The 27,987-nt window shown below is 31.7% G+C and overlaps 3 protein-coding genes across 3 annotated transcripts in view; 2 read left to right on the plus strand and 1 right to left on the minus strand.

Annotated features, from left to right (window-relative positions):
* Positions 1-14,682, minus strand: part of LOTGIDRAFT_169225 (hypothetical protein) — a gene marked incomplete at both ends in the record, with an annotated part of 40,944 nt that extends 26,262 nt beyond the window's left edge. Inside the window, 5 exons of the mRNA XM_009067540.1 lie at positions 3,351-3,504; positions 12,147-12,272; positions 13,052-13,141; positions 13,531-13,618; positions 14,576-14,682. Coding sequence (XP_009065788.1) covers positions 3,351-3,504; positions 12,147-12,272; positions 13,052-13,141; positions 13,531-13,618; positions 14,576-14,682 — 565 coding nt within the window. The remainder of the gene's footprint in view (positions 1-3,350; positions 3,505-12,146; positions 12,273-13,051; positions 13,142-13,530; positions 13,619-14,575) is intronic.
* A 2,018-nt stretch (positions 14,683-16,700) lies between these two features.
* LOTGIDRAFT_197221 (hypothetical protein) lies at positions 16,701-20,142 on the plus strand (the record flags this gene model as incomplete). The annotated part of the gene is made up of 6 exons (XM_009067541.1): positions 16,701-16,787; positions 17,282-17,583; positions 17,847-17,958; positions 18,889-18,951; positions 19,197-19,317; positions 19,982-20,142. Coding segments are annotated over exons 2-6 (657 nt in total), but the record flags the coding sequence as incomplete, so codon positions are not given.
* LOTGIDRAFT_133278 (hypothetical protein) lies at positions 19,980-26,882 on the plus strand (the record flags this gene model as incomplete). Its single annotated transcript, XM_009067542.1, has 12 exons — positions 19,980-20,142; positions 20,565-20,741; positions 21,000-21,049; positions 21,358-21,447; positions 21,988-22,112; positions 22,543-22,621; positions 22,885-23,010; positions 23,465-23,693; positions 24,233-24,370; positions 25,272-25,436; positions 26,135-26,275; positions 26,710-26,882. Coding segments are annotated over 12 exons (1,656 nt in total), but the record flags the coding sequence as incomplete, so codon positions are not given.
* Between the last annotated feature and the right edge of the window lie 1,105 nt (positions 26,883-27,987).

The following is a 27,987-nucleotide window of genomic DNA, read 5'->3' on the forward strand; positions in this document are numbered from 1 at the left end:
GTTCCTTTTTTAGTACAAAAAGCTCTGAAATAGGCAAACTACTTGCATTGATATTCTAGAAGCTTATAAATATTCAAAAACAACATTAAACATCTCAAAGTGGTCCAAACAATCATGAATTATTGTCAAGCCCATGGAAGACAAATTTTTGTGTAAAGAAAAGATGAAAGAATATTATCACAATGATTCTGTTGGTATCTTGAAATCCTAGATTATTGATGAATAAATGTTTAATAGTAGTAATGAAACAGAAATAACATTTAAAATGTTTATCTCTAAACCTTGTCAGTATATGTCTTTATAGATAATAGTATACAGTGAATGGACGATATATGAAAATGGCATCAATCTATTAACTAAATTGATCTATCAAAGTTTATCCAGAATAACTGGTGAGCGATAAATATTCAGCAACATCCCAGCGTTGACTTCTAATCCTCCTCACCTTCACAACACATAATTTTACTCCCCCCCCCCCCTCTTCCAAAAAAAACTACATTTAAACCAACAATATTATCATATTATTCTCTTAGGACAGATTTACCATTTTAAAAGGGTTGATTTGTATCTTGGATATGTCAATGGTTTTCAGCAGTATATATGACAAATATAGTCCAAAGAAAAGATCAGTCGTATATATATAACTTTCAAATGTGGATAATTCTAGACACACATGGATTTCAAGGCCCAAATTTTGACAGTAATTGTTTAAACCATTACTGATTGTTCAGCTAAAAAAAAATTCGATTCATGAAATGGATGCCGAACCTGTCCCTTTAAAGCGCTGGAACCTCTCCAGTCTAAAAGGTAATATACTAAGTTCAACCTTATGATTAATCTCTTGGGATATGTTATTATATAAATCATATTTATTATAGATCATTATCAAATCTACTATAATATTCTATACACATAATTGTTTTTTACTCCACCATTTTGTAAATGCAAAACAAGGTTTCCCATTTACTATGCAATACATTATATTTGAGAAATTCAGCGTAAAAGACCTTATTAACGCCTCATTTTTGAGAGACTGAAAGCGACGTTCATAATGCAAATTACATCATCCATGTACACGTCAAGGTGGTGATTTACTGCAGTGACACCAAGTTTGCCTTTTGAGCCTCATTCTGGATTTAACATGGCCGACGTGTCAATAAAATCTATTAGTCTTGAAATAATAGTTCCAAATGCTTATCCTTCAAGAACACACAAACTAATATTAAACAGGGGTTTGTCCTATCAGCATCTAATCTAAAGTGTCTACATATTAAAGATGATACTTATTCAATAAAGTTTCATTCTGCTACTATACACAAAACAATTTTACATAAATTACTTTCCAAAATTTACTTAAAGCAACCATAGACAAATTTGAATAAGTTTTAGATACATTAATCAATTATAAATCAAATATCACAAACAATCAATTATTTCAGAAAGAAAGGGAATCCAACTTTAACAAATTCCTTTGTCTTGTTTGCAAAGAAATAAATTCTCATCAGATTCTGGCACATAACAAAGAAATACATTCCATAAATAATGTTACGATAACATGATGATAGATCATAGAAAAGAAATAGAGAATTTTATAGTTTTTACATACTTCATGTTTTCTTCTTATCAGTTAGTGGATTTTTTTTAAAATTTCCCTACAAATTTTCTTCATTTTTGTGTAGATAGCCAAGATAAGAAGCGACAATATGAATTAAGAATAAATTGACACTTCTAGCACTCATTCATCTACCTATCCTCTCTACCATGGGCTGGTTTATTACTTTGCACTACAGTCAATATGACCAATATTATGAGAAAACTAACACTATAATATTCAAAGAAGTTGTATTTAATTCTTATTGCACAATTCCATATTAAATAGATACTACAAGTGTATGTATATATCAGTTGGACTTACCAGGTGACATGATTAAAGAATAGAATCTCTATATAAGAAGATATATCCATTAAACTAAGTAATTATTGAAAAACTTTTCTAAGCATGTTTCAAAATGACTTAATTTAATGAATTATTATTTAGTTGTATGGATTTATTTGATTATAGAGAGATTCTGTTGTATAGTTATGACACCAGTTAAGTCCACTGACGAACAAAGACTCATTTTAACCAAGTTTAAAAATTTCAATTTTTTAGTCATTCTGAGAGGTATATCTTTAAATAGAAAGAAGACAAAACAGAAAAATATCACAGACTTTCAACTTTAAAAGTGCTTTTTTTATTTCTAGATCTATCTGAGCACTTACCACCAAACATTTGCCATGTAATTCCTTGAATACATATACATTTGATGTCTACCCCATTTATTTTAGCATGTTTTGGATCTCAGGTCCCAAACAATTCAGACCCCTCCTCCCATCAAAGCCCTACCTTGTTTAACAAATTTTTATCAAGTATTTCACCTGTTCAACAAGAAGATGGACTTCTTGTGACCTTGACATTACTAAAGAAACTTAATAATAGGATCATTGACATTTTGTTTGTTAGACTTGAGAACATGTTATACTAAATACAATATTATTATAATATCTGTTATTATTTTGTATTATATATTAAAAAGAAACTAAAACAAATTAATAACAATTATATACAGTATATAATAACATGACCTTTCTTTGTTATCTTTTTGTAAACAATATGTTATTCATATATATTAAACTTACAAACAATAGTGACAGTGAAAATAGTTGATAGCAGATGTTAAAGGGACAGATTCACTATTTTCTGGAGTTGACTTGAGTCTTGAATATATGTAATAATAGTCTTCAGAAGTACCGGTTCTAGACATGTACTAAAGTCGCATAATTTCTTTAATATATCTCAAATTAGGTATTTCACCTATTGTATATGAGAGAGTCTCCAGAAAAAACAAGGCTTTAACATTCAAACATTGATTATTCTTGACACAATTTGAAGACTCAAAATACAACCGTGAGATGTGAACACTATTACTGAATTCCTGTTTATGAGACTAAGGTATGATTGGTCAAATGAATAGTGAGACTAGCTGTGATATATAGAAAAGACATATATAGAAATACAAAGTAAATTCCTAGTTTGAGATATTTTTGAAGGAATCATGTGATTTTTATACATTTCTAGAACTAGTACTTTCTAAAGGCTATTGTATATAATCAAGACTCAAATCAGAGTACTGGAATCTTCAGAGATGGAAAAATAAGTCCAGAAATGTCAAATGATGTGTTTTATTTATTTATGACATATTATGGCCATCTCTAAAAAAAAAACAAAATAATAAGAATCTTTTCCCGCAGCAACACAAGGTAACTCTCCTGTCTAATATAAAATTTGATAAAAAACAAAAACAACTCACCAACATCAGAAGAATTCTGTTTACGATGACCATTATCTTCATGATCTACAGGTTGACTAGTTAATAATAATACTGATACATGAGCTACAGCATTAGTTCTTTCTTTAATATCACTATATAACTTTAATTCTCTATCTACACTTCTCTGTAATACCTGAAACACACAAAATATAACATCTTAATCTGAAATTATTATATCAATAGCTTTATTAGATAACTACCTTAATTCACATATCAAATAAATGGTCATGGACAAAATTAAGAAGACATGAGTTCTTTTAGAGACTTATGTCATGAAATTCTTTTACAATCTGTGGATTTTCTGAAAACCAAGAATCAGCAGTATTAAAACTATTAATATCACCTCATACAGACAATGTACGCCATTTCTTGATTTAAAGGGACTGTAAAGAGGTCTTGTAAATTTCATATCGGGGACACTGAGAGCATCAATTTGCACCAAAGCCAATTTTCATCCTGATTCATTTGTCATACTGAATTATGGGATATGTAGTTTTGAGCACTCACTCTGAAACTAATTGTGGAATTTGTGAAATTCCTAGTTTGAGATATTTTAAATGGAATTAGGCAATTTTTAAACATTTTGAACATTTCTAGTACTTCTAACTATTTACATATGTTCTTAACTACTAAATAACTCCCCCCAACTGTCCATTTGAAGGTGACCACCACCTAGCTAAATTTGCTTCCAGGCTATGGTGCTATAAAGTTAATTTAATTCTCAGCATACCTAGAGTTCCTGGTTTCTCAGATTATATTATTGATCAGTTTGAAATAAAGACGGTTGTTTATGAGATAAAAACCTTGAAATAGTACTAATAACATCTTCTATTAGACCATCTGTTTCTTACACTTAATAATAAATCTTACTTTGTTTATATGTTATCATTAAGAACAATATACATTTAGAACATCTTAAAAAACAAAGTTGATGTCTATATTCTATAGAGTTAAAGAAAGTGGAACTTTTGAAACCTTAATGATAAACCATGTACTAACGATCAGAACAGCAAAACAACATTTTGATGAACACTGGTAGCAGCTAATGAACCTTTTTTTTTTTTAAATGAACTTTTCACATGAGGAGTATATCAATAATAATTCAGTAAATATTTCATAATGAAAAGTGATATCAGGTGTTTAGAAGAGTAAGTATATCAAGTCTAAAACTTGCAGATTATTATCCAAGTGCCATGTCACACCAAATAGGTGTCTTAACTGAGCTGCCACTGCCATGTAGCCAGAGCATGTTATGGTCACCTTAAGTGTGATATTAGCGTAAAGAAAGCATCTAATATTGTACAGTGGGATATATTGTCACTGTTGAAATCCCATGGAATCAAGAATGTCCTTAGACAGACAACCCCTCTTGTATAAATATGGTCATTTTTATTGTCTAAACTTTAACTCATACAAAACTATTTGTATTAAGTGAACCATAGTCTCATCTATTTATTGAAAAGGGTATGGTTTAAACAATGATGGCCAGAAAGTTGTGTGAGAATATACCCGTAGAGTATAACTATTATATGAAGGATAGAGTTTTGGACTAAGTTTAAACTATAGAAAATGTTTGGAATGTAGAGTAAAGATTTCTACTAACAGCTGACTTCCTATTGATTTTGGCAAACATAAAATATATGAACCACTGAGAACAGGTTGAAGGCTTAATGTATGTAAACATCCACACTGGCTTATCTTTGATGTCAAAATTCCTTTAAATCAATCTTTATAACTGAATATTTCAATCAGAACTGAGTTAAAAAATCAATGTGAAATTTTCTGCTAGAATTAGAAAATCACTTTTGCAGATACCAGACAAATTTCAAATGTTTTTAAAATAATGTCAGTAACAACAATCTAACTAACATAGAGTCCAAATGAAATTAACAGAATTGGGCAATGCTATGATATTTTACGTCTACAATGTTTAGCCATTTGCCAATTTTCAGAAAAATTTATTTCATTAAAGTGATACTACGTCTTAGAATGAACATAAAGTTTAAGTTCTCAAGAATGGTCAATATGAGTATATATTCATCAGTCAACTTACCTTGTATCATAAAGTTACAACAGATTCCATGTGAAATCTGGAAAATTCATAAAACTAAGTCATTATTGAAAAACGCTTAATCTTGATATTAATTTGTTCCATTATTTTGTAGAGATTTTAAAATCAACTTGAAACTAGTAGGGATTAATTTGGCAAGTAGTCCTAGTATCCAGTGTCCCTTTTCTTCACAACAACAAAATAATTAATGTAAAAATAAAAAGTTATACAAGGTCAAGCTGCTAAAGCTTACATCAGATATAACATTTGTAGTAATCATTAAAAATATATAACATTACTAGAAACAAGGTTATATTACACAATATTATATTGCCCTTTTACAAGGTAATATTACACACTTGATAATATGATATCTCAATATAACTAATACCAAACCAGGAAATAAGGCAGAATTGGATTCATATACCTATTTTGCTTAAAGGGATTGTAAAAAAGTTTTGATGTCTATCTGGACACTAATAGCTACAATATTCAATCAGATGTCTGTGGTTCAGTCCACTGAAACTAAGGGATTAATGACGACACTAGTCAGGAAAGTCCTTATGTGATAAAGCATATTATGCGATTAGCGACGTCATAAAACACCATAAAACGCTATTTTTATGTCAAATTCTAGGAACCTCAGACGTACTTTCTGAAAATTGGAATGGTGCAAATTGATGCTATCAGTGTACCCTATAACCATAAAAATATAAGATAATCCTGGTTACAATCTCTTAAGAAATCAGTTATTCATACAGTCCAACAGTCCTCAACTTCAACAAATTTCTTCTTGTTTAATATAGTAACTAACCAATATAGGTTTTTAATATTGCGAGGCTTTTGATTATCCAAAAACTCAGAGCTTTAGTAGCAGGGAGACATGGAGCTAATTACAATGCAAGCAGAATGCCGCAGAGTGGTGTAGAGTATAACTGAAAGACACACTGTGGAGATTTGGCTTCATGGTGAATGATCGATTTCGATGCCCTGCTCTGCTTAAGTGTGAACAACTGACGGTGCTGCTCTGATACGCTCGTCTTTGCGCTGCCCTGCTCTGTAACGAACCCTTATAGAAAACCACATCACTGTTGGAGCAGCTCTTAGTGCATGTAACACATATTATGTACTCTTTTCAACTTGTACTACAAAACCTGACATTATCAAATACACACTGCAGAAATAAACCAAATAAATTATTGGTGTATTTGAATATTTGAAATGTTAGAACAACTTAGAAATTTCAGTTAAGTTGAATATTAAATTTATTCAGCTGGAATTGATAGCATGAATATTTAATAATGTTTAGTCCAAACAGTACAATACTCTCAATTTCCATACACTGTTAACTTAGTCTAAATATCAATTTAAATTTGTTTATATACCAAAAGTGACAACTGTTCAGTCTAAGCATTTTTAATAGACAGGTAGAAAGAGAGAAAATAAAAACCATTTTTATAAGGTAACAATTTTGGTTCAAAAGGATCTTGTTTTACTACCAGCTGTTATTTGGGGTAACTTCACCAACCACGATTAGAACTCACAGCCACCTTCTATTGAGCTTAACTATTGTCTGTGCTAATAAAAAAGTTTTTTTGATTTTTTTCAATATTTTATAAGAAAATTGGAATATCAGCTTCAAAATAGTACTGTTATTCTTACAATGTCTTTGCGTTGATAAAAATATAATTTATTGTAAGTCTACATTGAAAAGAAACATACTTCTCTTCTAGAAATTTCAACCCAAAAAAGTCAACCTGAAAATTGTCCTCTATAAAAACAAATTTTGAAGTTATAGTGTGTGCTTATGCTTATATTTTTATCAACGTAAAGATATTGTAAGACTAACAGTACTATTTTGAGCCAGCTATTCAATTCTTCAAAAAATAATGAGAACAATTTTTACAACTTTTTACTTTGCTCAGACAATAAGCAAACATTATCATGTTCAAATCTGTAAAATGACTGATTTATTTTCATGCTTTCTTCATAGTAAAGTTTGTATAAAGCTCTGCAAGATATCAGTTATTGATGAAAAGTTTATTGCCTTGAACACTGGTTTATATCAGCATGGAGAATAAATTGCCAAGCATTTAAGAAGAAATCCATAGCTCAATTATAGGCCATTTGTTTTGTGTTTTAAATCTTTTGTTTAATATCCAGATTAAGAATCAATTCATATTACATGACCTACAACTTGGTGGAAAGTAGTGCTGGCACAATCTATCGGTGAATCATGAATGAAATTAAGGGACCCCATTTTTAAGCATTTTGCAATTTAGACTGTTGAGATATCACCAGAAGAATTCTGACATGAAAATATGTTCATCGTTATAATAACCATTTATAGTAGTCTGTATTTAGCTGAAAAACATGGCTACTCTATAAATTATGGATTAAGAGTCAACAATAACTTTATTGCAAAATTCATCTGTGACCATCCTTTAAACAAAAACTGTTATAAACAGTCACCAGATAAAATAATTTAGGCTTACTAATTTGTTTAGTAGTTTTAGACATTTAAAACTTTTCAAAATAAGATCAATCTTTTTATCTTTGTTGTTCTGGTCTTTTAAAAGACAAACTAATTTCCACTAGCAGAGAGATGGTAATGTAAAATTACTTGAGGTTAGATTTTCTATTAAACTAAAGAAAATCAGTTTTGTTGGCAATTTCCCATGAATTTTATAGAAAATTGTGAATGAGCAAAACATGAAATTTTATTTTTCCTTCCAATCAATGAATGAACTAATGTTTTATTGGCTGAATAAATGAATTTACACCTGGCTCAATATATCTTTTTGACTTCCGATATCATAAAATGAAAAAATTGATATCTAGAAATTATGAATGAATGAATGAATGGATGAATGTTTTATAGATATATCATAGAAATGTCAAGATGTTACAGTGAAACCAGGTGTAACTCAGTAGATGAATGAATAATTGAATGAATGAATGAATCAGAGTACAATCCTACTAGTAAATGACTCAGAGTAAGACAGATCTCATTAGTTGACTATAGGGAAGTTTATACCTGAAGATAAAATACACAGTTACCGCTAATAAAAACTAGTATCAAATAGGATACATTTTAGTACAGGTTTTAAGGCAGTTATTTCATTCATTTAAATGCAAGATGTTTATTCCAAAATTTAAGTCAATGAGACTGAAGCATTGTACCTTAGTCTCAAATTTGGGCCTTCAAATCCATGTGTGTACAGAATTATCTATTTGAAAGTAAGAAATACAACATGTCCTTTCTTGAGACTATGCCTTATTTAGAAAATACATATAGAAAGAGATAGAAGGTTTTAAATTCCTAGTTCGAGATATTTTTGAAGAATTTTGTGATTTTCATACATTTCTAGTACTTCTGAAGGTTATTTACCTATGATAATCAAGACCCAAATCAAAACCTGAAAATGGCAAACCTGTGTCTTTAATATTTGCTATACCAGCTGATTACCTCAATGACAGTTATTATAATACTATTCAGAATAAAAAATCAGCATACTGTCATACTTAAAAGGCCATTATCAACATTCTTACAAGCATTTGTGAGATGATAGCATCATTCATCATATTTGGAACATAAGCAATTGCGTCTAATAACTACAGGTGCATATAAAGCAAAATGATTAGTGAAAACAGGCCTCCAATTTGAACTTTTTTCTTAAACTGGTTTGTGATTCTCAATGATCTATGTTCAGCCACAAGGCATAAAAATTGGGTATTTCATACAATCTAATAATAATCAACTAGTATTGACTAGAGTCATCAAGTACATCATTTACTATATTATATTATTATTGATATGAAAATAATTATTTTACAGGTAATAAAAGAGTCTATGTTATTAGAAGTTTACTGAGCTGTATTGATATTGTAATATTTCACTGTACTGGTAGCACATAGACAATGATATAATATTATAATCTAACCTATATTTTTATCTTTGTTGATTTTATACAACTTAACATAAGATCTAGTATTTCAATGAAGTTTTAAAAGAGATTAAAATGAAATGGAGTTTTTTAATCTGTAACCAGTTTTCTAATGTTGAGGGACCTTTCATGTAAACATAAAGAGTCGCCACACAGCTTTTAATTAATAAAAACTTTTTCTCTATCAGTTCTTCGAGATGAATTAGGAATTTATTGTATCTACTGGAAAACATATCTGGCAATTAAGGCCAAGTCAACAAAGCTTCTTGAAAAAACAAGAAAATTAAGTCATTGAAACAGAATATTTTTTATCCAAATTTGAAATCAGATCTGAATAGAAGTTATAAGCTTATTAGTTCACATCTGTAGGAAACAGACAAAAACTAAACAAGATTGAGATAAATGGAAATGAAAAGATGAGTTGTGTTTTGTTTGGTACATCTGTTTTCTATAAAAGATCTAGATGTTAAAATGATTATTATTAGTCTTAGTATTGGGTAATATACCACAGTGATACAAGTTACATTTATTAACTTTTTAATAACTCTTTATTTCTCTTATTATTACCACAGTGATACAAGTTATAGTTATTGTCTTTATAATAACTCTTTATTTCTCTTAATATAATACCACAGTGATACAAGTTAAATTTATTGTCTTATAATAACTCTTATTTCTTTTATTATTACCACAGTGATAAAAGTTATAGTTATTGTCTTTATAAAACTCTTTATTTCTCTTATTATAATACCACAGTGATACAAGTTAAATTTATTGTCTTATAATAACTCCTATTTCTTTTATTATTACCACAGTGATACAAGTTACATTTATTGTCTTCATAATAATAAATCTTTATATCTCTTATTATTTATTTTCTTCATAATAACTCTTTATTTCTCTTATCATTACCATAGTGGTAATAAATTATTGCCACAGTGGTACAGGTTAAATTTTGTCTTCATAATAACTCTTTATTTCTTCAAGTAGGGATGGGTAATTTCTATTAAGTACTATAGATAATCAAAAAAGGCAACCAAAAATCAAGTAATTAATCAAATATTCCGATTAAGAAATCTTCTAGATTCTTAATCAAAAGCATTTTCTTAATCTGTAATTCCTCAGGTTATATTTGTATCATAGTATAATAATATAAATATTCATTACTGTGATCAGTATGTGTTAATTGTTTCATGTTTATTGATGCATACGGTTCAATTCATAATATCAAAAGATGGCTTTCCAAGCAATGTAACATGTGTCAATGGGCACCTTTGTTTAGATTAGATCATTTGGCATTATCTGTATAGAATAAGCTTATTCAACCTTTAGTCATACTTTTTTTTCAGAAATTTTCTGATTTTGATGAGCCTTTCCTGAGTGATCAATCACAATTTTATGTGGGTCTTATAAAGAAATGTTCTATTGAACACATCATTTGATTGGCTGGATATTTTAGTGACCAAGAAAAAATTCAATACATAACAATTTCCTCAAATCATGAATAACAAATGGAGCAGTCTACCAAAAAATAAGCATTCCATCCAACATAAAAAATCTCATAAATGTGCTAGCCCTGATCTCATTAATAACAATGAAACATATTGAATTTCTTTCTATGTTTTTTTCATTAATGAGGAAAAGAAAAGCCTGGAATTACCTACATGTCAGTTCATTATTATACAGGTTAAAGTAAGTCAGCTGTAAGTTATTACCACATTTATAGGACACTGACCCTTTGGCCTTTTTGCAATGACCCTTAAAGGTATTGTAAATTCTTCACTTTCTATGTGTATTTGAAACCAACAACCACAGATATCAGACGCAAATTGGAATGGTGCAAATCAGTATGATGCTGTGTTAAGTATTTTTTACATTATAAATACTAATCAGTTACACTTGACTACCTGACAAAAATCCATTAATTATAAAAATGAAAATGATATACTTCATGATGGTAAACTATGAGTACTATAACTGATTAGGGTCATTCCATTCCATTCCATTCCATTCAAATCACCCAAAATAAAGTAAAAAGTAAACCGTACCCACTGATGACGATATAGTTTGAAAACCTTCATTAAAACCTAATAAGTATATGATCAGACTGATTCAAAGAGGATGACTATTTGAATCACAGTTTGCTATTTTTAAGTAAGTCTGCAGCAGGTTACTATGTATCCCCAGAACCTATCCATGAACATAATACAGCTTTACATGCAAAGACACTGATTTTAAGCCTCATCTGTGGATATTCAACTTGATTTTCCAGGCTTAGTTACGATATTATACCTCCAAATTTTTTATGAGTCATCTCAAGGTCACGAGGGCTACAAAGTCAAATTCGAGGTCAAAGTGCATATCCAAGGTCATCAATCGTTAAAACACTCCTATGTCCAAAAAAAAGGACAGATTTGGAATCCCTGTCCAATTCCCTTTCTAGAAACACTTATTTCAGCAATTTTGACCTATCGGTTACTGAGCTATGGTCATTTGAATAATGGTGGTCACGCCCATTATGGCCAAAATCCCCCAAATTGAGTGGGCCATACCTCAGGAACCATTTGTCCGATGAAGCTAAAATGTTGAATATCAGCTTTTTCAGCCCAAATAAGCATATCAAAATCAAAGGGGGTACGGTTTACCTCATTGGGTGATTTGACATGGAATGACCCATTAGCACACTGAACAATTCACCAAGGTAAAATTGACCGCTGAAAATGGCGTTCTTTTATAACAATCACACCACCTTTAATGTTGAAAAGAAACTGAGCTTACCTGTGACATATTCACTTGTCCTAGAGCTAATGTTTTAAATCCTAGTATGGTCCGATTTTTATATTTTTTACGTCTTTGTAACATAATCTGCAATTTATTCACATCTCTTTTGAAAAAATGTGGATACTGAAAAAAATAAGAACAGAAAAAATTGTTACATTCAGTAGCATATTAAGGGGGAGGGCCATTCTTGACATGAAAATTAAGCTCATTAAAGGCTTAAAATTCATCTCACACATTTACTAAAACATAACAGAATGTTGCTTTCTGATTAAAATGTGTTGTTTATTCTGCATTTGACATTTATGTGTGACAGATGCTTCAGAAATGTTTCTCTCCATGCCCTTTCTTCATAATTAGCTTTCATATATGATCTTATACACACACAAGGTTCATACAGCACTTTGCCTCAAAAATTCAAAGACTCTTCAAGGACTCTGGGCTTTGAAATTCAAGGACTTTTCAAGGATATCAGTCTAACAGAATACACATGTACCTAACTTCTGAACTGTGAAATCAATAAAGATAGTTAATATTTGTCAATGGGGTTAATGATAAAAATATACAAAATTCTGATTCAACTCAAAATTCAAGGACTTTTCAAGAGAAAATGGTTTTTTATGGTGTTTTCAAAGACTTTTTTTGAAATCAAGGTTTTTCAAGGCAACGGACGGAATTCAAGGGTTTTTTACGGCTGTGCGAACCCTGCACACAAATCTCAACTACCCAATATGTGCTTTAATCTCTGACATTTCTATCAGAAAAGTATTAGGGACTCTTCTAAAAGGGCCAAGCTCTTCACAAAACTGTCCTCATTGAGCACTGCATGATGTTGTCTAGTGTGGTATAGATCAATACAAAAGTGTCTTTTCAACTTTAAATATTTAATAAGCTTAATAGTTTACCTGTAGAGAAAAAGATAAATCTAATTCTGTGTCTAACGAACCTCCTGGTGGAACAATAATTTCATTTGATCGCAATACTCTCTTAGAATTCTGAAAAAAATAAACAATAATTTATTACTTATAATATCAAATGACTTTATATAAAAACATAAAATCACAAGATTGTAAGCTTACACATGTATCTATCAAAACAACATTTCTTAGAGTCCAAAAGATGATAAAAATCATTGAAGAAAATAATTTGGTATAAATCATCATCCTTTAGATTGTAAAACAGGGTGACTTAGACTAGAGGGTATGATTTGGGCCATATCAATTCTTTATTACAATAAAAAATATTAGCATTTCAAATGAGCACAGTTCGCGGATGGAAAAAAACACATCATCATTTTTTTTTTGCCTGTTAAGTTAAAGAATGGCTTTAGTTGCTTTTTCAGCTTAGTTCACAATTAATACAGATTCAATGATATTAACCTTACCTGCATTTTAACAGCAATGATGACTGAAGCCAGATCATTTTCTAGAGCTTTGTTCACAACCAATCTATTTAATGTTAAACTACACAACCTGTAAATAATAGAGTTCCATGAATGGGGATGTTAAATGACAGTACATGTAGGCTTACTATAACTACAATTCATCTGACAAAAGATAAGTGAACTGCTAATATCACAGGCTTATCAACCTATTATGTTGGTATGAGATTCAAAAGGTTACTAAATGACGAGCCTTCAAAATTGCTAATTTGATGAAAATATCAAGCCTATCTGACATTAATTCAACTTAACTTGAGCCTTCAAATACATGTGTGTCCAAGTTAAATAGACAAACTGCCTTTTCTAGAGACTGCCATAAATAGAAAACACATCTACTGCATAGAAAAAGGAAAAGAAATTCCTAGTTTGAGATATTTTTTGAAGGAATCATGAGACTTTCATGCATTTCTAGTACAGAACTTCAGAAGATTATTTACATATATAAGCTGGGCTTATTCAAGACCCAAATCACCCCCAAGCCCCAAATGGCGCATACAACTTTTAGTGAAATTAGCAACTGTGCTACCCTTATAATTATTAATCCAACAAAGCATAGGTCAATGAGATGACAATGAGTTGATATTTTAATGTGACATAGTAAACCATGACATCAGGCCTATTATCATACTCATATTCAAATTATGTCTAAGTGAAACAGGATGACAATGACCATATTAACTATCAAAAATATTATTAGTTATCAAATATCAGCATTGACAGTGGGCAACAAATATAGTAGGCATAGAAAATTGTCCAAAGCACACTGAAATGGACCACAATAATTTCGAAAAAGCAATTTATCAATGATAATGTTCATATCGTAAGCATCTGTCATTGATTGACGGAAAATACTGTGTCTTCAAAAGAAAATTGCGTCTTGATGATCGAGAAAGTGTCGAGACATCACAAAAACATTTGTTTATTTGGTGAATCAACGCATTAATTTGGTGCGTGCGCATATGAAAACATAACAAGCACAATAACCTACCTGGGAATGCAGCTTGGGGAACTTTTTTCAACCTCCCAGGTTGCAAATAATTTCATAGGAACGGGTTTTATCCCCGATCCGGAATTTTTTGACGGCTTATCCGCCATTTTCTTTAATCCTTTCAACGCATGCGTATTATTATTTTGATAATCCCGGAAGTGAGCGTCGTAAATTTGTTGACATTTCGGCCGATACATAATTTCTTTATCTTAGTTTTTAATTCCAATAACAAAATATATACTATTTAAAAAATCACAACCATTATCCAAATATATTCTACACATGTATTAAAACTTTTAAATCGTGAAAGACCCATATTTGTAAAGATATCCAGGTTTAAACGCCATCACTAGCAATATAATACTCTCTACAGTTTTACAATACTTTCATATCACGCGCACATTATGATAGCTCATACAACACTGAACGAATATATTTCCATCGCAGCTATTTATTTATTGGCAAATCGTGAACTCAGTTTGATTTTCAAGGGATTGAAATAGTTCTGTCGGCTGTATCTGATATATTGAAGTAAGGAGTGGACTTGGCTCATTCCACTTTTACGCACAATAAACAATCTACACCTTCTTTTTTTTCGAACATTGCAGTGGCGATGGCCCAACTTTGCCCAAACACCCATGTTTTCGAAATTCGAATTGGAATTGATCGTTAACAATTATGTGTTTTTTTGTAAAATAATAAGAAATCTGAGAGTGTGTGTGTTAGACGCTTGCTCGCTAACCTGAAGGTCCAGCTAGGGTTCTCCGAGATGATAGGCCTACCTTCGGATTTTTCGACAGTTGGAAATCGAAAAAGAGTAGGTTAATGCCGTTGTCCTGGTAATATTTCCCTCATTGCACCCTGCATGACGTTGCCCGTCTTCATTAACCCATGCATGGTGCAGAAAAGTAGGACGTAAAACTCCATTCATTTTATTTTTTTGAAAGTGGGAGTGTGTGTTTAGGGGGGGGGGGGGGGGGGGTGGCCTGGTTTCGCCCCCTTTCCAAATAATTGTCCACCACCCTCTTTCCTGTTAGAAGCAGGCAAACAAGTTTTCCTAACTTTAAAATATATATTGATTTTTCTTATTTTTCATAATCATAGGTCGTCAGTTTTACTATTTGTATCATTGTTTTGTTGGTTTTTCCGGACGTTGGAGTTTGATTTTGTAGCGAGCTAGTCTACTGATAATTTATGCAGTCAATTTGGGCATAATCATTTTTAATTTAGACACATTTCTTTTAGGAGCGCGTCCATATATCTAGGTACAGGTTATTGTTAAATTTCATTAATTACGCGCAATTCCTTATATCATCTATTTACTATAATATTATGATACACCCCTACCAAGTTTCATCAAGATCAGATAACAATTGTAGTCTGTATCATGTCTACATAACAAATTTGACGAATTTTTATTAAGTTAAGGGCAATAACTCTGAAACCATTCATCCGATTGTTACCAACTTCGGACTTGACCGAGACTTCATCAATATATACATGCATATAGGGGCATACCAAATTTCATCAAGATCAGATAACATCAGCTGTAGGATAGTCTGTACCGTGTCTTCCATCTAAATTTGACGCATTTGGTGGCAACAATCCCAAAACCCTTCAATCGATTATATCATATATATATAATTTGTTTCTTTTCTACATTATTGATAAGGAAACCACTGAGATAAAATCATTTAAGGTGAATAGTGAAAAGAATATCAGCATATAGAAGGGGTTGATCATACAACTGTAATATTATAGTTCTATGGGTTGATCTTGAAAAAGGGACAATACCACTGTTATGGTCCCTGACCAGCAGGCCCTCAGCTACAGGAGGGAAAGAAAAAATTCTTACAACCGACCAATTCCATTACTGCAACTAAACATCATTGCCCCTCCATGCTGTGCCCCTCCAAACAATCAGGCTAGGGATGGCTACGATCCCTTGACAGCCTTGACAAAATTTATCCATTCAATTAGAGACATAAACATTGCCAAGACCATTGCTCAGATGGAATAATTTGTTTCAAAAAATAGATTCCAGCCAGCGCAATCAGGTTTTCCTTGAAATATTTTCGTTTCATATTCTGACTTTGCAAATTAGTTCTTTGTACGAAACCAATATGTCAGCGCCCTTCAAAACCTAGGTAGTTCTACAAGACCACGGGTCTTGAAGAAACAATTGTGAAAACCTGTATGCCTAAGTTCCAAGGTATGATTCTATGAAACAGTGAATTTCAACATAAGCTGTATTAATTTGGATCGATAACCCTTCTCCTCCCCATTTCAACGCATTTTAATTGAAAACCTTTTTGTTTAATTATTACAGAATGATAGCATATAAGACAAATAGGCCTATTTCTCAATCATTATCAATCTATTAAATTGATGTATAAAAATGTTAACGGTCTGTCGTCAGTAGCCGAAGTTGTTTCGAGTTACCTACTCAACACATTTATGCTATTGTAGTCCCTGCAATGCTAATGACAGTGTTGGATTGTTGTCAGCTAGGCAAAATTGTGTCTTGGAAGAATCCTCTTGAGGGCTGAGGTTAGAAAAATATTGATATAATCCACAACCACAGGTGAAACATTTGACACCTTTATTTTCAGAACATTTCCATTTTAACCCATTATTTCTATAACACAGTTCTGGTATATTCCTTTTCTTACTGCAAACTTAATGATGTTTTATCTCTTTTTTCAGGGTTCACAACTTTTTTTTCTTTGTGAACTAAAATGAAAAACTTTCTTCATTTAATAATTATATAGTTGACTGCTGATTGATAACAATAACATATTTGAAATATGAATTCAAAACTCTCATTGGCATTGACTAAATTGTGGAAATTCCGACAGCAATGTATATCAGTATGTAGTCAGCTCCCTTATGGTTTCGTTAACAGTCAATCCATGCATCAAAATACATTGATCCACCATAGTCAAGAATGTAACAGACAGTTTTCAACAACTTCTATTAGATGTAAATATAACTTGAGAAAATTCCCGGTAAGCCTACGAAGATTTAGTTTATATTGATATTGGATGTTGACATATGTTATTTTATGTCCCTCAGGGACACTTTTTCATTATTGTGTTGTCTGTGAGTGGCCAGAAAAATTTTCAAATTTCAAATTCTGATTATGTTAAATATGCTTAGTTTTCAAATTTTTAAAAAAATGTAGCAGTACCGGTATTTGAAATATACTTTCTCTGAAAATATCAATGTGAGACATTACTGTATAAATTTTAGTCTATACATTATTTTACAGCCATTGAAAGCGTACACAAAACCCATGAAACCAAAAGTAGAAATACCTGTTGTTAATATATATCAAAATATGATGGTAGAAGAGCTTGGCAGGGTATTGAAGAAAAATCAAGGTACTGTAGATCACAATATATTAGCAATTCTTCTGCGAATACAGACTTTGAATCTGAGACTTAAACTTTCAATTTGTGTTCATTTAATTTTGTTGACATTTCCTGATATATATATTATAGCCAAAAGAAAGAAACAAACAAATTAGCAACTATGTTATACGAGGATAACAACCTATTTTCACAATAAAGGATTCTGTCTACCAGCTGGTCCTTAGTCAATCCTCTTGGCATTGATCTTTTCCGTATTGTCCTTAGGCCTACCCATTGACAGCTATGTTGACTGGAGTGAAGATGACTTATTTAAGCTCATTGGACTTACATGTCTATTGAAATGGGAACCCAAAGACACTGTTTGTTCGACATAATCAAGCTAATGACATCATGCAAAAGACCACCACTCTAACCGACTGTGCTATAAAACCTCACATAGTAGAATAGTAGTCATACAAACTATTACAGATATTTTTTGTCGTAATATTTTTAATAGCCTATAGCACAGCACATAGTTAATATATGATGGCAGTTTACACAATCTGGATCCTTTATTAATACCAAAAATGCTTAAATCTTATATGTATCAAGGACACTGATAGCATCAATTTGCACCCTTCCAAATTTCAATCCCACGTGTGGTTCCTGCAATTCCACTAAAATGGCATAACTATTGCAAAGGCTTTGAGGTGTTATCAGCAACTTTTGTAACCATGTCATTATTTACTGATAAGTATTTCTATAAATTCAGGAACCAAAAACATCAGACAGAAAATGGAAAACAATGCTATCAATGTCCCTGAATCATATACAAAGTTTAGAAAACCTCTTTACAACCTCTTTAAGATCGAGTGATAACTTCAAAGGCATGAAATAATAACATGAGTACAGTATATGGCTCTATTTTCTTTTTATAAATTAAGTTTTTGTTAATTTTAGAGGAAATGTTAATAATGATGATGGAAATTGATAATGCTGATAAATACTTGAATTGGAATTCAGGTAAGTGATTTTCGTGCATCTTGATTCTAGTATATATATATACGTATATACTTACAAGTAGACTCTTTATGCGAGTGTTATTTTAAAAAGCAGTATTTGCCGGTGTTGATTTGAGTCTTGAATATATGTAAGTAGTCTTCAGAAGAATGAAAATTACATAATTTCTTAAATGTACCTCAAACTAGAAATTTCATTTTCATTTTCAAGTTCAAGAAAATTGCCAATTATTTTTTTTCTTTCTTCAGTGATAGATGATATAAAAATCATAAAGAAAGCTGTTAAATTGGTAGGATTTAAATTTGATGTTATAAATCCTCCTAACAAGAAAATCGTCCAGAAAACCAAGTTAACTGATATTAAAAAACAGTGAGTTTCTTCATAATCATTATAATCTGATAATATTACATTTGAATTAAGCAACTTTTAAGTCCAACCAAATGAAGAGACAGAAATGTTAATTTTCCTACATGAAAGGTTTAGAAATGTTTATCATTAATATAACATGATATTGGTATATATCTGATATAAAGAGATAGTAAATTATTAATGTATATCTGGGACACTGGTATGATCAATTTACACTAGTATGATCAATTTGCACTATCCATTTTTTAAAAAATATGCTTTATCACATAAGGCCCTTTGCGATAAGTGACGTCATCAACCACTTGGTTTCAGTGGAATTGAAGATCGGTGTCCCTGATACACATACAAAATTTAGAAAACCTTGTCCTAATCCCTTTAAATGAGGCGATGTTATATTGTCTTAAAATAGAATTTAGCAATTGTTAGTATGATATATAGATACAGTTTAAGGAACGACAATCACTGGTTAAAGTTTAAGCAACGTTTTGACGTGTTTCCCCTCGTTGTTCTCTTGCACATATTATAATAAGTGATAGGTAAATACAGTTTAATAGGCAAATTGTTTTGTAACTGAGGACGTCAGGGGGGACTAGTCAAAGTAACATTGTTGTTGATTGTTGTTCCATAAAGCTGTGTGTATAATATTATAAGTATATTGTTACAGACCTCCACCAGATCCTAAAAATCTTGTCAAAAAATCACCAGTAGTTACTATCATGGGACATGTTGACCATGGGAAGACAACTCTATTAGATTATCTAAGGAAATCCAATGTTGTGGATCAAGAATTTGGTGGTATCACTCAACATATTGGTGCTTTTTCTGGTAATTTCTATGAAATTCTTTATATAGTTACTTTAACTGACTTTGTCAAGATACTTGTATGGTAACTTGATCTGAAGTTAAAAAGGAATAGATTTCTGTTATTTAAACTAGTAAAATATTCTTAGACAGCTTATGGTATGTGTTATATGACTGTCTTCAATTATTAAATCACCTTGAAGGAGAGGTAGACACTTCAGTTTTTATATGCCCAAATTTTAATGCCCCTCTATCTCCCTTCGATTGTGAGTGATTTACATGGACCCCTTTGTTTATTTATTTGAACTTGGAATGCACAAGCAGATTTATTGAAGTTCTACAATAGGCACATCTGTGTCTTATAGTTTTATTCTTTGGCTATTATGATTTTTATCGCCTGTCATATGTTATCATGTCCATCAAACTATCTGGTTTTGTTTTTACAGTGAAATTGGAATCTGGAGAGCAGATTACCTTCTTAGACACACCTGGTCATGCTGCATTTAGTGCAATGAGAGCTCGTGGTGCTGAAGTTACAGATATTATTGTATTAGTGGTAGCTGGTGATGATGGAGTTATGGAGCAAACTGTAGAATCTATTAATCATGCTCGAAGTGCTGGAGGTAGGTTGGTCATTTGACAGATACTCTTTCAGATTATAATCATCTAGATGAAATCATTAAGATGAAATTTGAATACCTTTTTTTTTTAGTATATGTCAAGTAGATATGAAAGATTAGGGTGGTTGAAAGGTAACAATTTACTATCCAACAGAAGGCACTGGCACAGGGTTAAAGCAATGTTCACGAATGTGAAGGTTATATCTAGTTACAATATTTGTTTGAATGGCTCTGATATATTTTCTTATTTTGCCTTTTCAGTTCCCATTATTGTTGCTGTAAATAAAATGGATAAACATGATTTTGATTTGGTAGGTTTTAAACAATGTAGAATGATGATCTTTTTTTTGAGTCTAACACAATCTTATTTTCTTCTAAGTCAATGACAAATTGCCTGCATGAAAAATGTTTGATCTTTTCGGTGGATTATTTGGCATGTAAATACCATCATCATGATTATTTATTACGTTGCTTCTGTCATTTTGTACAGAGTATGCTCTCAAAATTCACTACATGCATCCGTTTATGATTGGGCGTAAAAATACTTGCGATGGTGTGATCTGGAGGAGAAAAATTATGATTGTCTGTCACTTACATTATATTTTGTGTTTATTTACAGAAAAGAACCACGAAAAAGTTATTAGAACAAGAAATTGTAACAGAAGAATTTGGTGGTGATATACAAGTTGTACCTATATCAGCATTGAAGGTAATTATTGGGTCCTTCAAACTGTTTATCATAGAAGGTTATTAGGGTCACTGAGGATCCTTTCTTTCAGACTTTCACACACCAAATATGATAAGAAGGGTTTCTCATGCAGATCTGTGGGTTCAAAAGATACATTGGAACCTGTTTGTAGCCCATAAAATATGTGTTATATTGCTCTAATGAAAATAAATTTCAAGCAAATGTGGTAAACAACAGTAGAATGTAAAACTCAAGTTTATGTGTATTTTATTAGACTTTCTGGATTGAGCTTTGAAATAGGATAAAGTTGATATCATTATATTGAGTATTAGTATATCATGATACATCTGTTTCAAATATTAAGTTAAAATTGTGATGATATCCTCTGGATAAAAATTTGACCATATATCATGATAACTAGTAAACTACCATATATCACAATATGCTGATATTTCAGTAGTTTTTAATCAGACGATATTACTAACAATATGATTCCTGTACCAGTATATATTGGTATATATCACCCAGCTCTACTTTGAAATGTTTTATTTGCTGTTTAAGGGAACCAATGTTGATCAATTACAAGAAGCTATTGTGGCCTTATCTGAGATATTAGATTTAAAATGTGATCCTGTTGGATTAGTGGAAGGTAGAGTCATTGAGTCAAAAACAATACCAGTTAGAGGGTAGGTGTTGAGTTTTTATCACTGGACATGAAGTTGTTCACCATTTGATAACCAGACTGATGGCTTACTAATTCTGATCGCCCTTGATAATACTTATATAAAGGAGTATGATAGACACCATCTGATTGGTTAGTTTTGCTTCAGATAATTTGTATATTAACCAATAGGAAATTTCTATTTATGATTTATGAAGCATTCTTTCTGGATTTATAAATCATAAATAGAAGTTTCCTATTGGTTAATATACAAATTATCTGTAGCAGAACTAGCCAATCAGATTGTTTCTATCATACTCCTTTATTTAGTATGATTTCTATAGAATGAAAGGCCCAAATAATATAATGATAATCAATTGGGTATAACAGGTTGTGAGTAGATATTAAATGGCTATTTTATTGTTGTTTTAAGATACAATAAATACAAATTTCAGGAAAGTTGCCACTGCATTAATACAGCGAGGTACATTAAAGAAAGGAAGTTTTCTCGTTGCTGGGACTACATATGCAAAAGTAAGTAACTATACATAACTCTTTTATAACAATGCAATGCAATTACATGGGGAGGAGGATAGGTATTAGTGTGACCCATCGATCATGCTCTTATATAGCTTTCTTTGAAGTAAGAGCCATCTTAATCTCTCATGTGAAACTACACATGTATACAATTTTCATTTTAGATTGTCCAATACCCTTGGAAATATAATGGACTGGTGTTTAGACTGTATCTGGATGACAATAGAATAGTTATGTTAATTTTGTTTATTTTTATGTAGGTACGAAGTATGTTAGATGAAAGTGGTAAACTGATGATGGAAGTATCACCATCAATACCTGTAGAGATAAGTGGTTGGAAAAATTTACCGTCTGCTGGAGATGAGATATTACAAGTGGAATCTAAGGTATTTTGACAATATATCTCTGAATAAAATTTTGAAACCTAATTGATTGGTTGCTCTGGAAACCTCTTTGTTTTAATATTAGAGCCTCTTGGGTCTCTGTATTTGGTTTACAAAAGCCATGGTGGCTTGATGTCCTGGTGGACATAGATTAAGATGATATTTTCATTTTTTTTATCCTGGTTTTCTGTTTTCGAAAGCATGTCATTATCAGAGGTGATAGCTTGGAAAAGATATCTACTTCAAAGATCCTTACAAGATGGTACTGAGGAATAAGATATCTGTGAACTTTTGGTATTAAGAGTGAAGAAGTTCCTAAAATCTCTTAAGTAAACCAGTGGCCATTTTTAGTATAAACCACCAAGTGATCACTGAAGTACAACTCAACTCAACAACTCAACTCTAGTTTCTATGGCAACATGATAGTGATAGGAACAGGCTACCTGTTATTTTTCAGAAAAAAGCTGAAGAAGTTGTGGAATATCGACTGAAGAAAGAGCTAGATATAAAAGGGGATGAAGAACAGCCTGTTATAAATATGAAAAGATTGGAACATGATATAAGACATCGAGCTGTCATTGCTGATATCAAAGCAAGAGGTTTTAATAAGGCCAGACATCATGAGACTATGAGAGAGATTGTGGTAGATTCATATGAAGGACCTGAACTTTCACTTGTTTTAAAAGGTAATTCATTTCTTTGGCATGTCTAAGTCTTATACAGTTCTTTTGTGGCCATCATAGTGGCAAGAGTTGAATCCGTGTCTATAGAGTAGAGTATGTGGCTACAGTGTGGAGTATGTGGCTATAGAGTAGAGCATGTGGCTACAGTGCAGAGTATGTGGCTATAGAGTAGAGCATGTGGCTACAGTAATGAAGTCTGTGGCTATAGAGTTGAAGTTTGTGGCTATAGAGTAGAATATGTGGCCACAGTGTGGAGTATGTGGCTATAGAGTAGAGTATGTGGCTACAGTGTGGAGTATGTGGCTGTAGAGTGGAAAATGTACTATATTGATAAAATCCTTCGCTATAGAGATCAAGTCTGTGGCTATAGAGTTGAAGTCTGTGTCTATAGAGTAGAGTATGTGACTGTAGAGTTGAGTCTGGTTATATGGTGGAAAATGCGGCTATAGAGATGAGTCTGTGGCTATAGAGATGAATATGGATAAATATGATAGATAGATGTATTACTGTTAGTGTCAATGTGAACTATATTTTTATTTCAGGTGATGTTCATGGTTCTTTACAAACAATACTAGATTTATTACAAACATACCAATCTACTAAATGTCGTTTGAATATCTTACATGAAGGTGTAGGAGATGTTACAGAACTTGATGTAGAGAGAGCCCATGCTTTTAATGGTATGGTTTTCCTTTTAATTTGTATTAACTGTTACTACCGGTAATACTAAGAAATAAGAAATTATATGGCTAAAGTATAATAGCAACTTGAAATCAATTTCTGATGATTGTGCTACCTCAGAACTTAGTTTATACATTATACTTTTGATGTTTCATTCAGATGTGCAGAATATCTTTGACAATATTCTGTTTAGAAAATGTTTGACTTTGTAACCCAAAACGCTTTACTTATTGATCGCATAATCAAGACAATTTGTATGGTAACCATCCTGTATTATATTAAAATGATACATCTTTTGGTTTGCAAAACACAGACACCTCAAAAGGCTATAAAACTAACTAGTTTTGCAAATGGCCTGGCCTTTCTTACTCGTGCAAAAAGTTATTTATAACTTTAAAAAGTCTCGAATTTTTCCTTAAAAAGTCTTTGAATTTTCCATTGAAAAGGCCTTGAATTTTATCGTTGAAGATGGGTTCCCTTATGCTAATATTTATATAAATATAAAGTAGAGGTGTTCTAATGACTTATAGTCAAACAAATACTAGTTTGTCTCACATGTCCATAATTAATTCATAATTAGCTAAATTAGAAGAGAATTACCAGCAGAATTCCAATGAGTGACTGATTTGTTTATCCAGACTGTACGTACATGAACATTTATGATTGGTTAAAACTCTTAATTATATGCAATAAGAACATAATGATATGATTAAGAATATATGATATCAATCAATCAATCAAATAGTTTGCTTAATTTTACACTAAGAAATAAGGAAACCCATCTTTAAAAGTCCTCAAATTTACATTTGAAATGTTCTTCAAACAATGTTAAACTTACATGGTGTCTATATTACAGGAATTGTGTATGTATATTACAGGAATTGTGTATGTATATTACAGGAATTGTGTATGGTTTCAATGTTACTGTACCAGCTGCCATACAATATATAGCTAATCAGTTATCAGTGCCTTTATCAGTCCATCAAGTTATTTATAAGTTATTTGATGATCTGTTAGAAAGACTCAATGAAAGATTACCTGTTATAAAAGAAGAAGAAACTATAGGTTTATATTTTTTGTTTATCATTTTAATATCAAAAGAAGTTTTACTGATAACTACTTATCATTAATGATAAATGTTCTGAATCCACAATATAAGCCAACTGATTGGCATGGAATACACAGAACCAAAAATACTGATCATGATTGGTGTGGCATACACAGAACAAAAAATATTGATCATGATTGGTATGAAACAGAACCAAAAATACTGATCATGATTGATGTGGAGTATGACAGAACCAAACATACTGATCTTGATTGGTATGAAGTACATAGAACCAAAAATACCGATCATGATTGTTATGGAGTAAACAGAACCAAAAATATTGATCATGATTGTTATGGAGTACACAGAACCAAAAATACTGATCATGATTGGTGTGGAGTACAAGAGAACCACAAATACTGATCATGATTGGTAGGGAGTACAAGAGAACCACAAATACTGATCATGATTGTTATGGAGTATGACAGAATTGCAAATACTGATCAGTATTGTTATGGAGTATGACAGAATTGCAAATACTGATCATGATTGTTATGGAGTATGACAGAACCGCAAATACTGATCAGTATTGTTATGGAGTATGACAGAACTGCAAATATTGATCATGATTGGTCTAAATTGGTTGCTTTCAACTTCCTGATTATATATTGTATTATATTTGAAGGATAAATGTTCATATTATCCTATTTTACAGGTCAAGCTACAGTTAAGAAAGTATTTCAATTTAAAGATGGTCATAAGAAAGTGAAAGTTGCAGGATGTTTATGTACTACAGGAGCTATAGAGAAAGTTAAACCAGTTAAATTGATTAGGGATGATGAAGAAGTGTATAGAGGTAAGGATATTGCCGATCAATTTAGTTCCCTAAAATTTCATCGTGTACAAACATATAGTGCCTTCTCATTGTACTCAACATGTACAGTATTTAGTTAAAGGGGCATTCTTGTTTTTTCAGAGGTTGAAAAAATTTTTGATCAAATTTTTAGAAAACCCTACACTAAAATCTAGAGAAATGTCCTTAGTCTGAAAGTTTTAGAATTTGCTGAAAAGTGCAAAATTAAAACCTTTGTGGATGTAGAAATTCTCATACACTGCCTCATCTGTAAATGCAGATTAATCTCTAAGTTGAGCCCCATGGTCAACATCTCTATATAAATTCTGACTTTTTGAAAAACACAACAAACGAAACTATTCTGCGTCGATTGATAATTGGAGTTACCTCCCATGGACAATGATTCCCACTCTATGCTTATGATTTTCTACTTACAGGTCAGATTCAAACATTAAAATATTTTAAAGATGAGGTTCAGACAATAAAAGCTGATAAAGAGTGTGGTATATGTTTAAATGATAACTCAGTAATGGTAAAAGAAGGTGACATTATACAATGTTTTAATGAGCTTGAGTTACCACAATATATTGATTGGAATCCCGGATTTTGATGGTGGTTTGAATGTAGGCTTTAAACAAATTCTTAGATCCGTGAGAATGATTGACTGCTGAATATTGACCAATCCTTTTGATATCACCGACAATGTTTTACCCACAAACAACAAAGCGACGAAGTGTGTGTCATAAATGAAATTTAATTTTTAATGAGTCGTATGTATCTAACAAAGTGGTATTGAGGTTTACATGGGGTAATTGCAATGCAGACAAAAAATATCCAGAACAATTGAAGGGAGGTTATTTTGATGGTTGTTGTGGTGATTAATAACTGTATATAAGTGGGCGGAGTCTAAGCTGTTCTGGTGGCTTCGTGAAATGAGGACTTGTGGTAAAAACTGCAGATATTACATGTTACTTAGACAAGATTTTGTGATAATAGGCTGTTTGTTTAAGGAAAGTTTTTGTGGGTATCAACACTAAGTGTCAGCTGTAGCACAACTTTTCGAAAGCTGAAAGACGTGTTCCAAGGATATGTAATATTTAAGGTGGAGGCCATAGATTTTGTCATATGTTTATTAAATTTAGAGTGTAAGTCTATTCTCTATATCCATCAGATCTGAGCTGAGTTCAAATTTGAGCATGAGCCAATATGTTGATAGAGTTACAGCCCTTTATATACCATTATTCTGGGGCAAGTGGCATGTAAAATGTTTAAGGCCACAGTTGTTGTCAAATATGACGTCCCCAGAAGTTTGATGAGACTGAATCTGAGCATCATCAGACAAATATTTACAGAGTTACAGCCCTTGATATTGTGAATATTTATTGCTTGGCAACTGCTAGTCTGAAACATCTGCCTCTATTCCAGCCTTTGATGGCTATTTTGACAGGTTTTGTCTGAAGTAGAATGAGAAAAACAGCCCCTAGAGGTTCAATGCTATTAAACATATTTCTGCACTTCAAATCCATCAAAACCTCATAATCCCCATAAACAAAACATATCTCCCCCTGGCCATCAAAGACTGATTGGGTCAGTGGCAGAGAAGTTGACGTTCTATAAAGGAGGGGTGATATCTGAGGTTGCCTGAATTTCTAACCTAGTAAGGAGAGTCATGCCCGAAACTTGCATTCGGGTCTGCGAGGGGAGGCTCCGCTACT

Source organism: Lottia gigantea (genome assembly GCF_000327385.1).
Source record: "Lottia gigantea unplaced genomic scaffold LOTGIsca_83, whole genome shotgun sequence".
NCBI lineage: Eukaryota > Metazoa > Mollusca > Gastropoda > Lottiidae > Lottia > Lottia gigantea.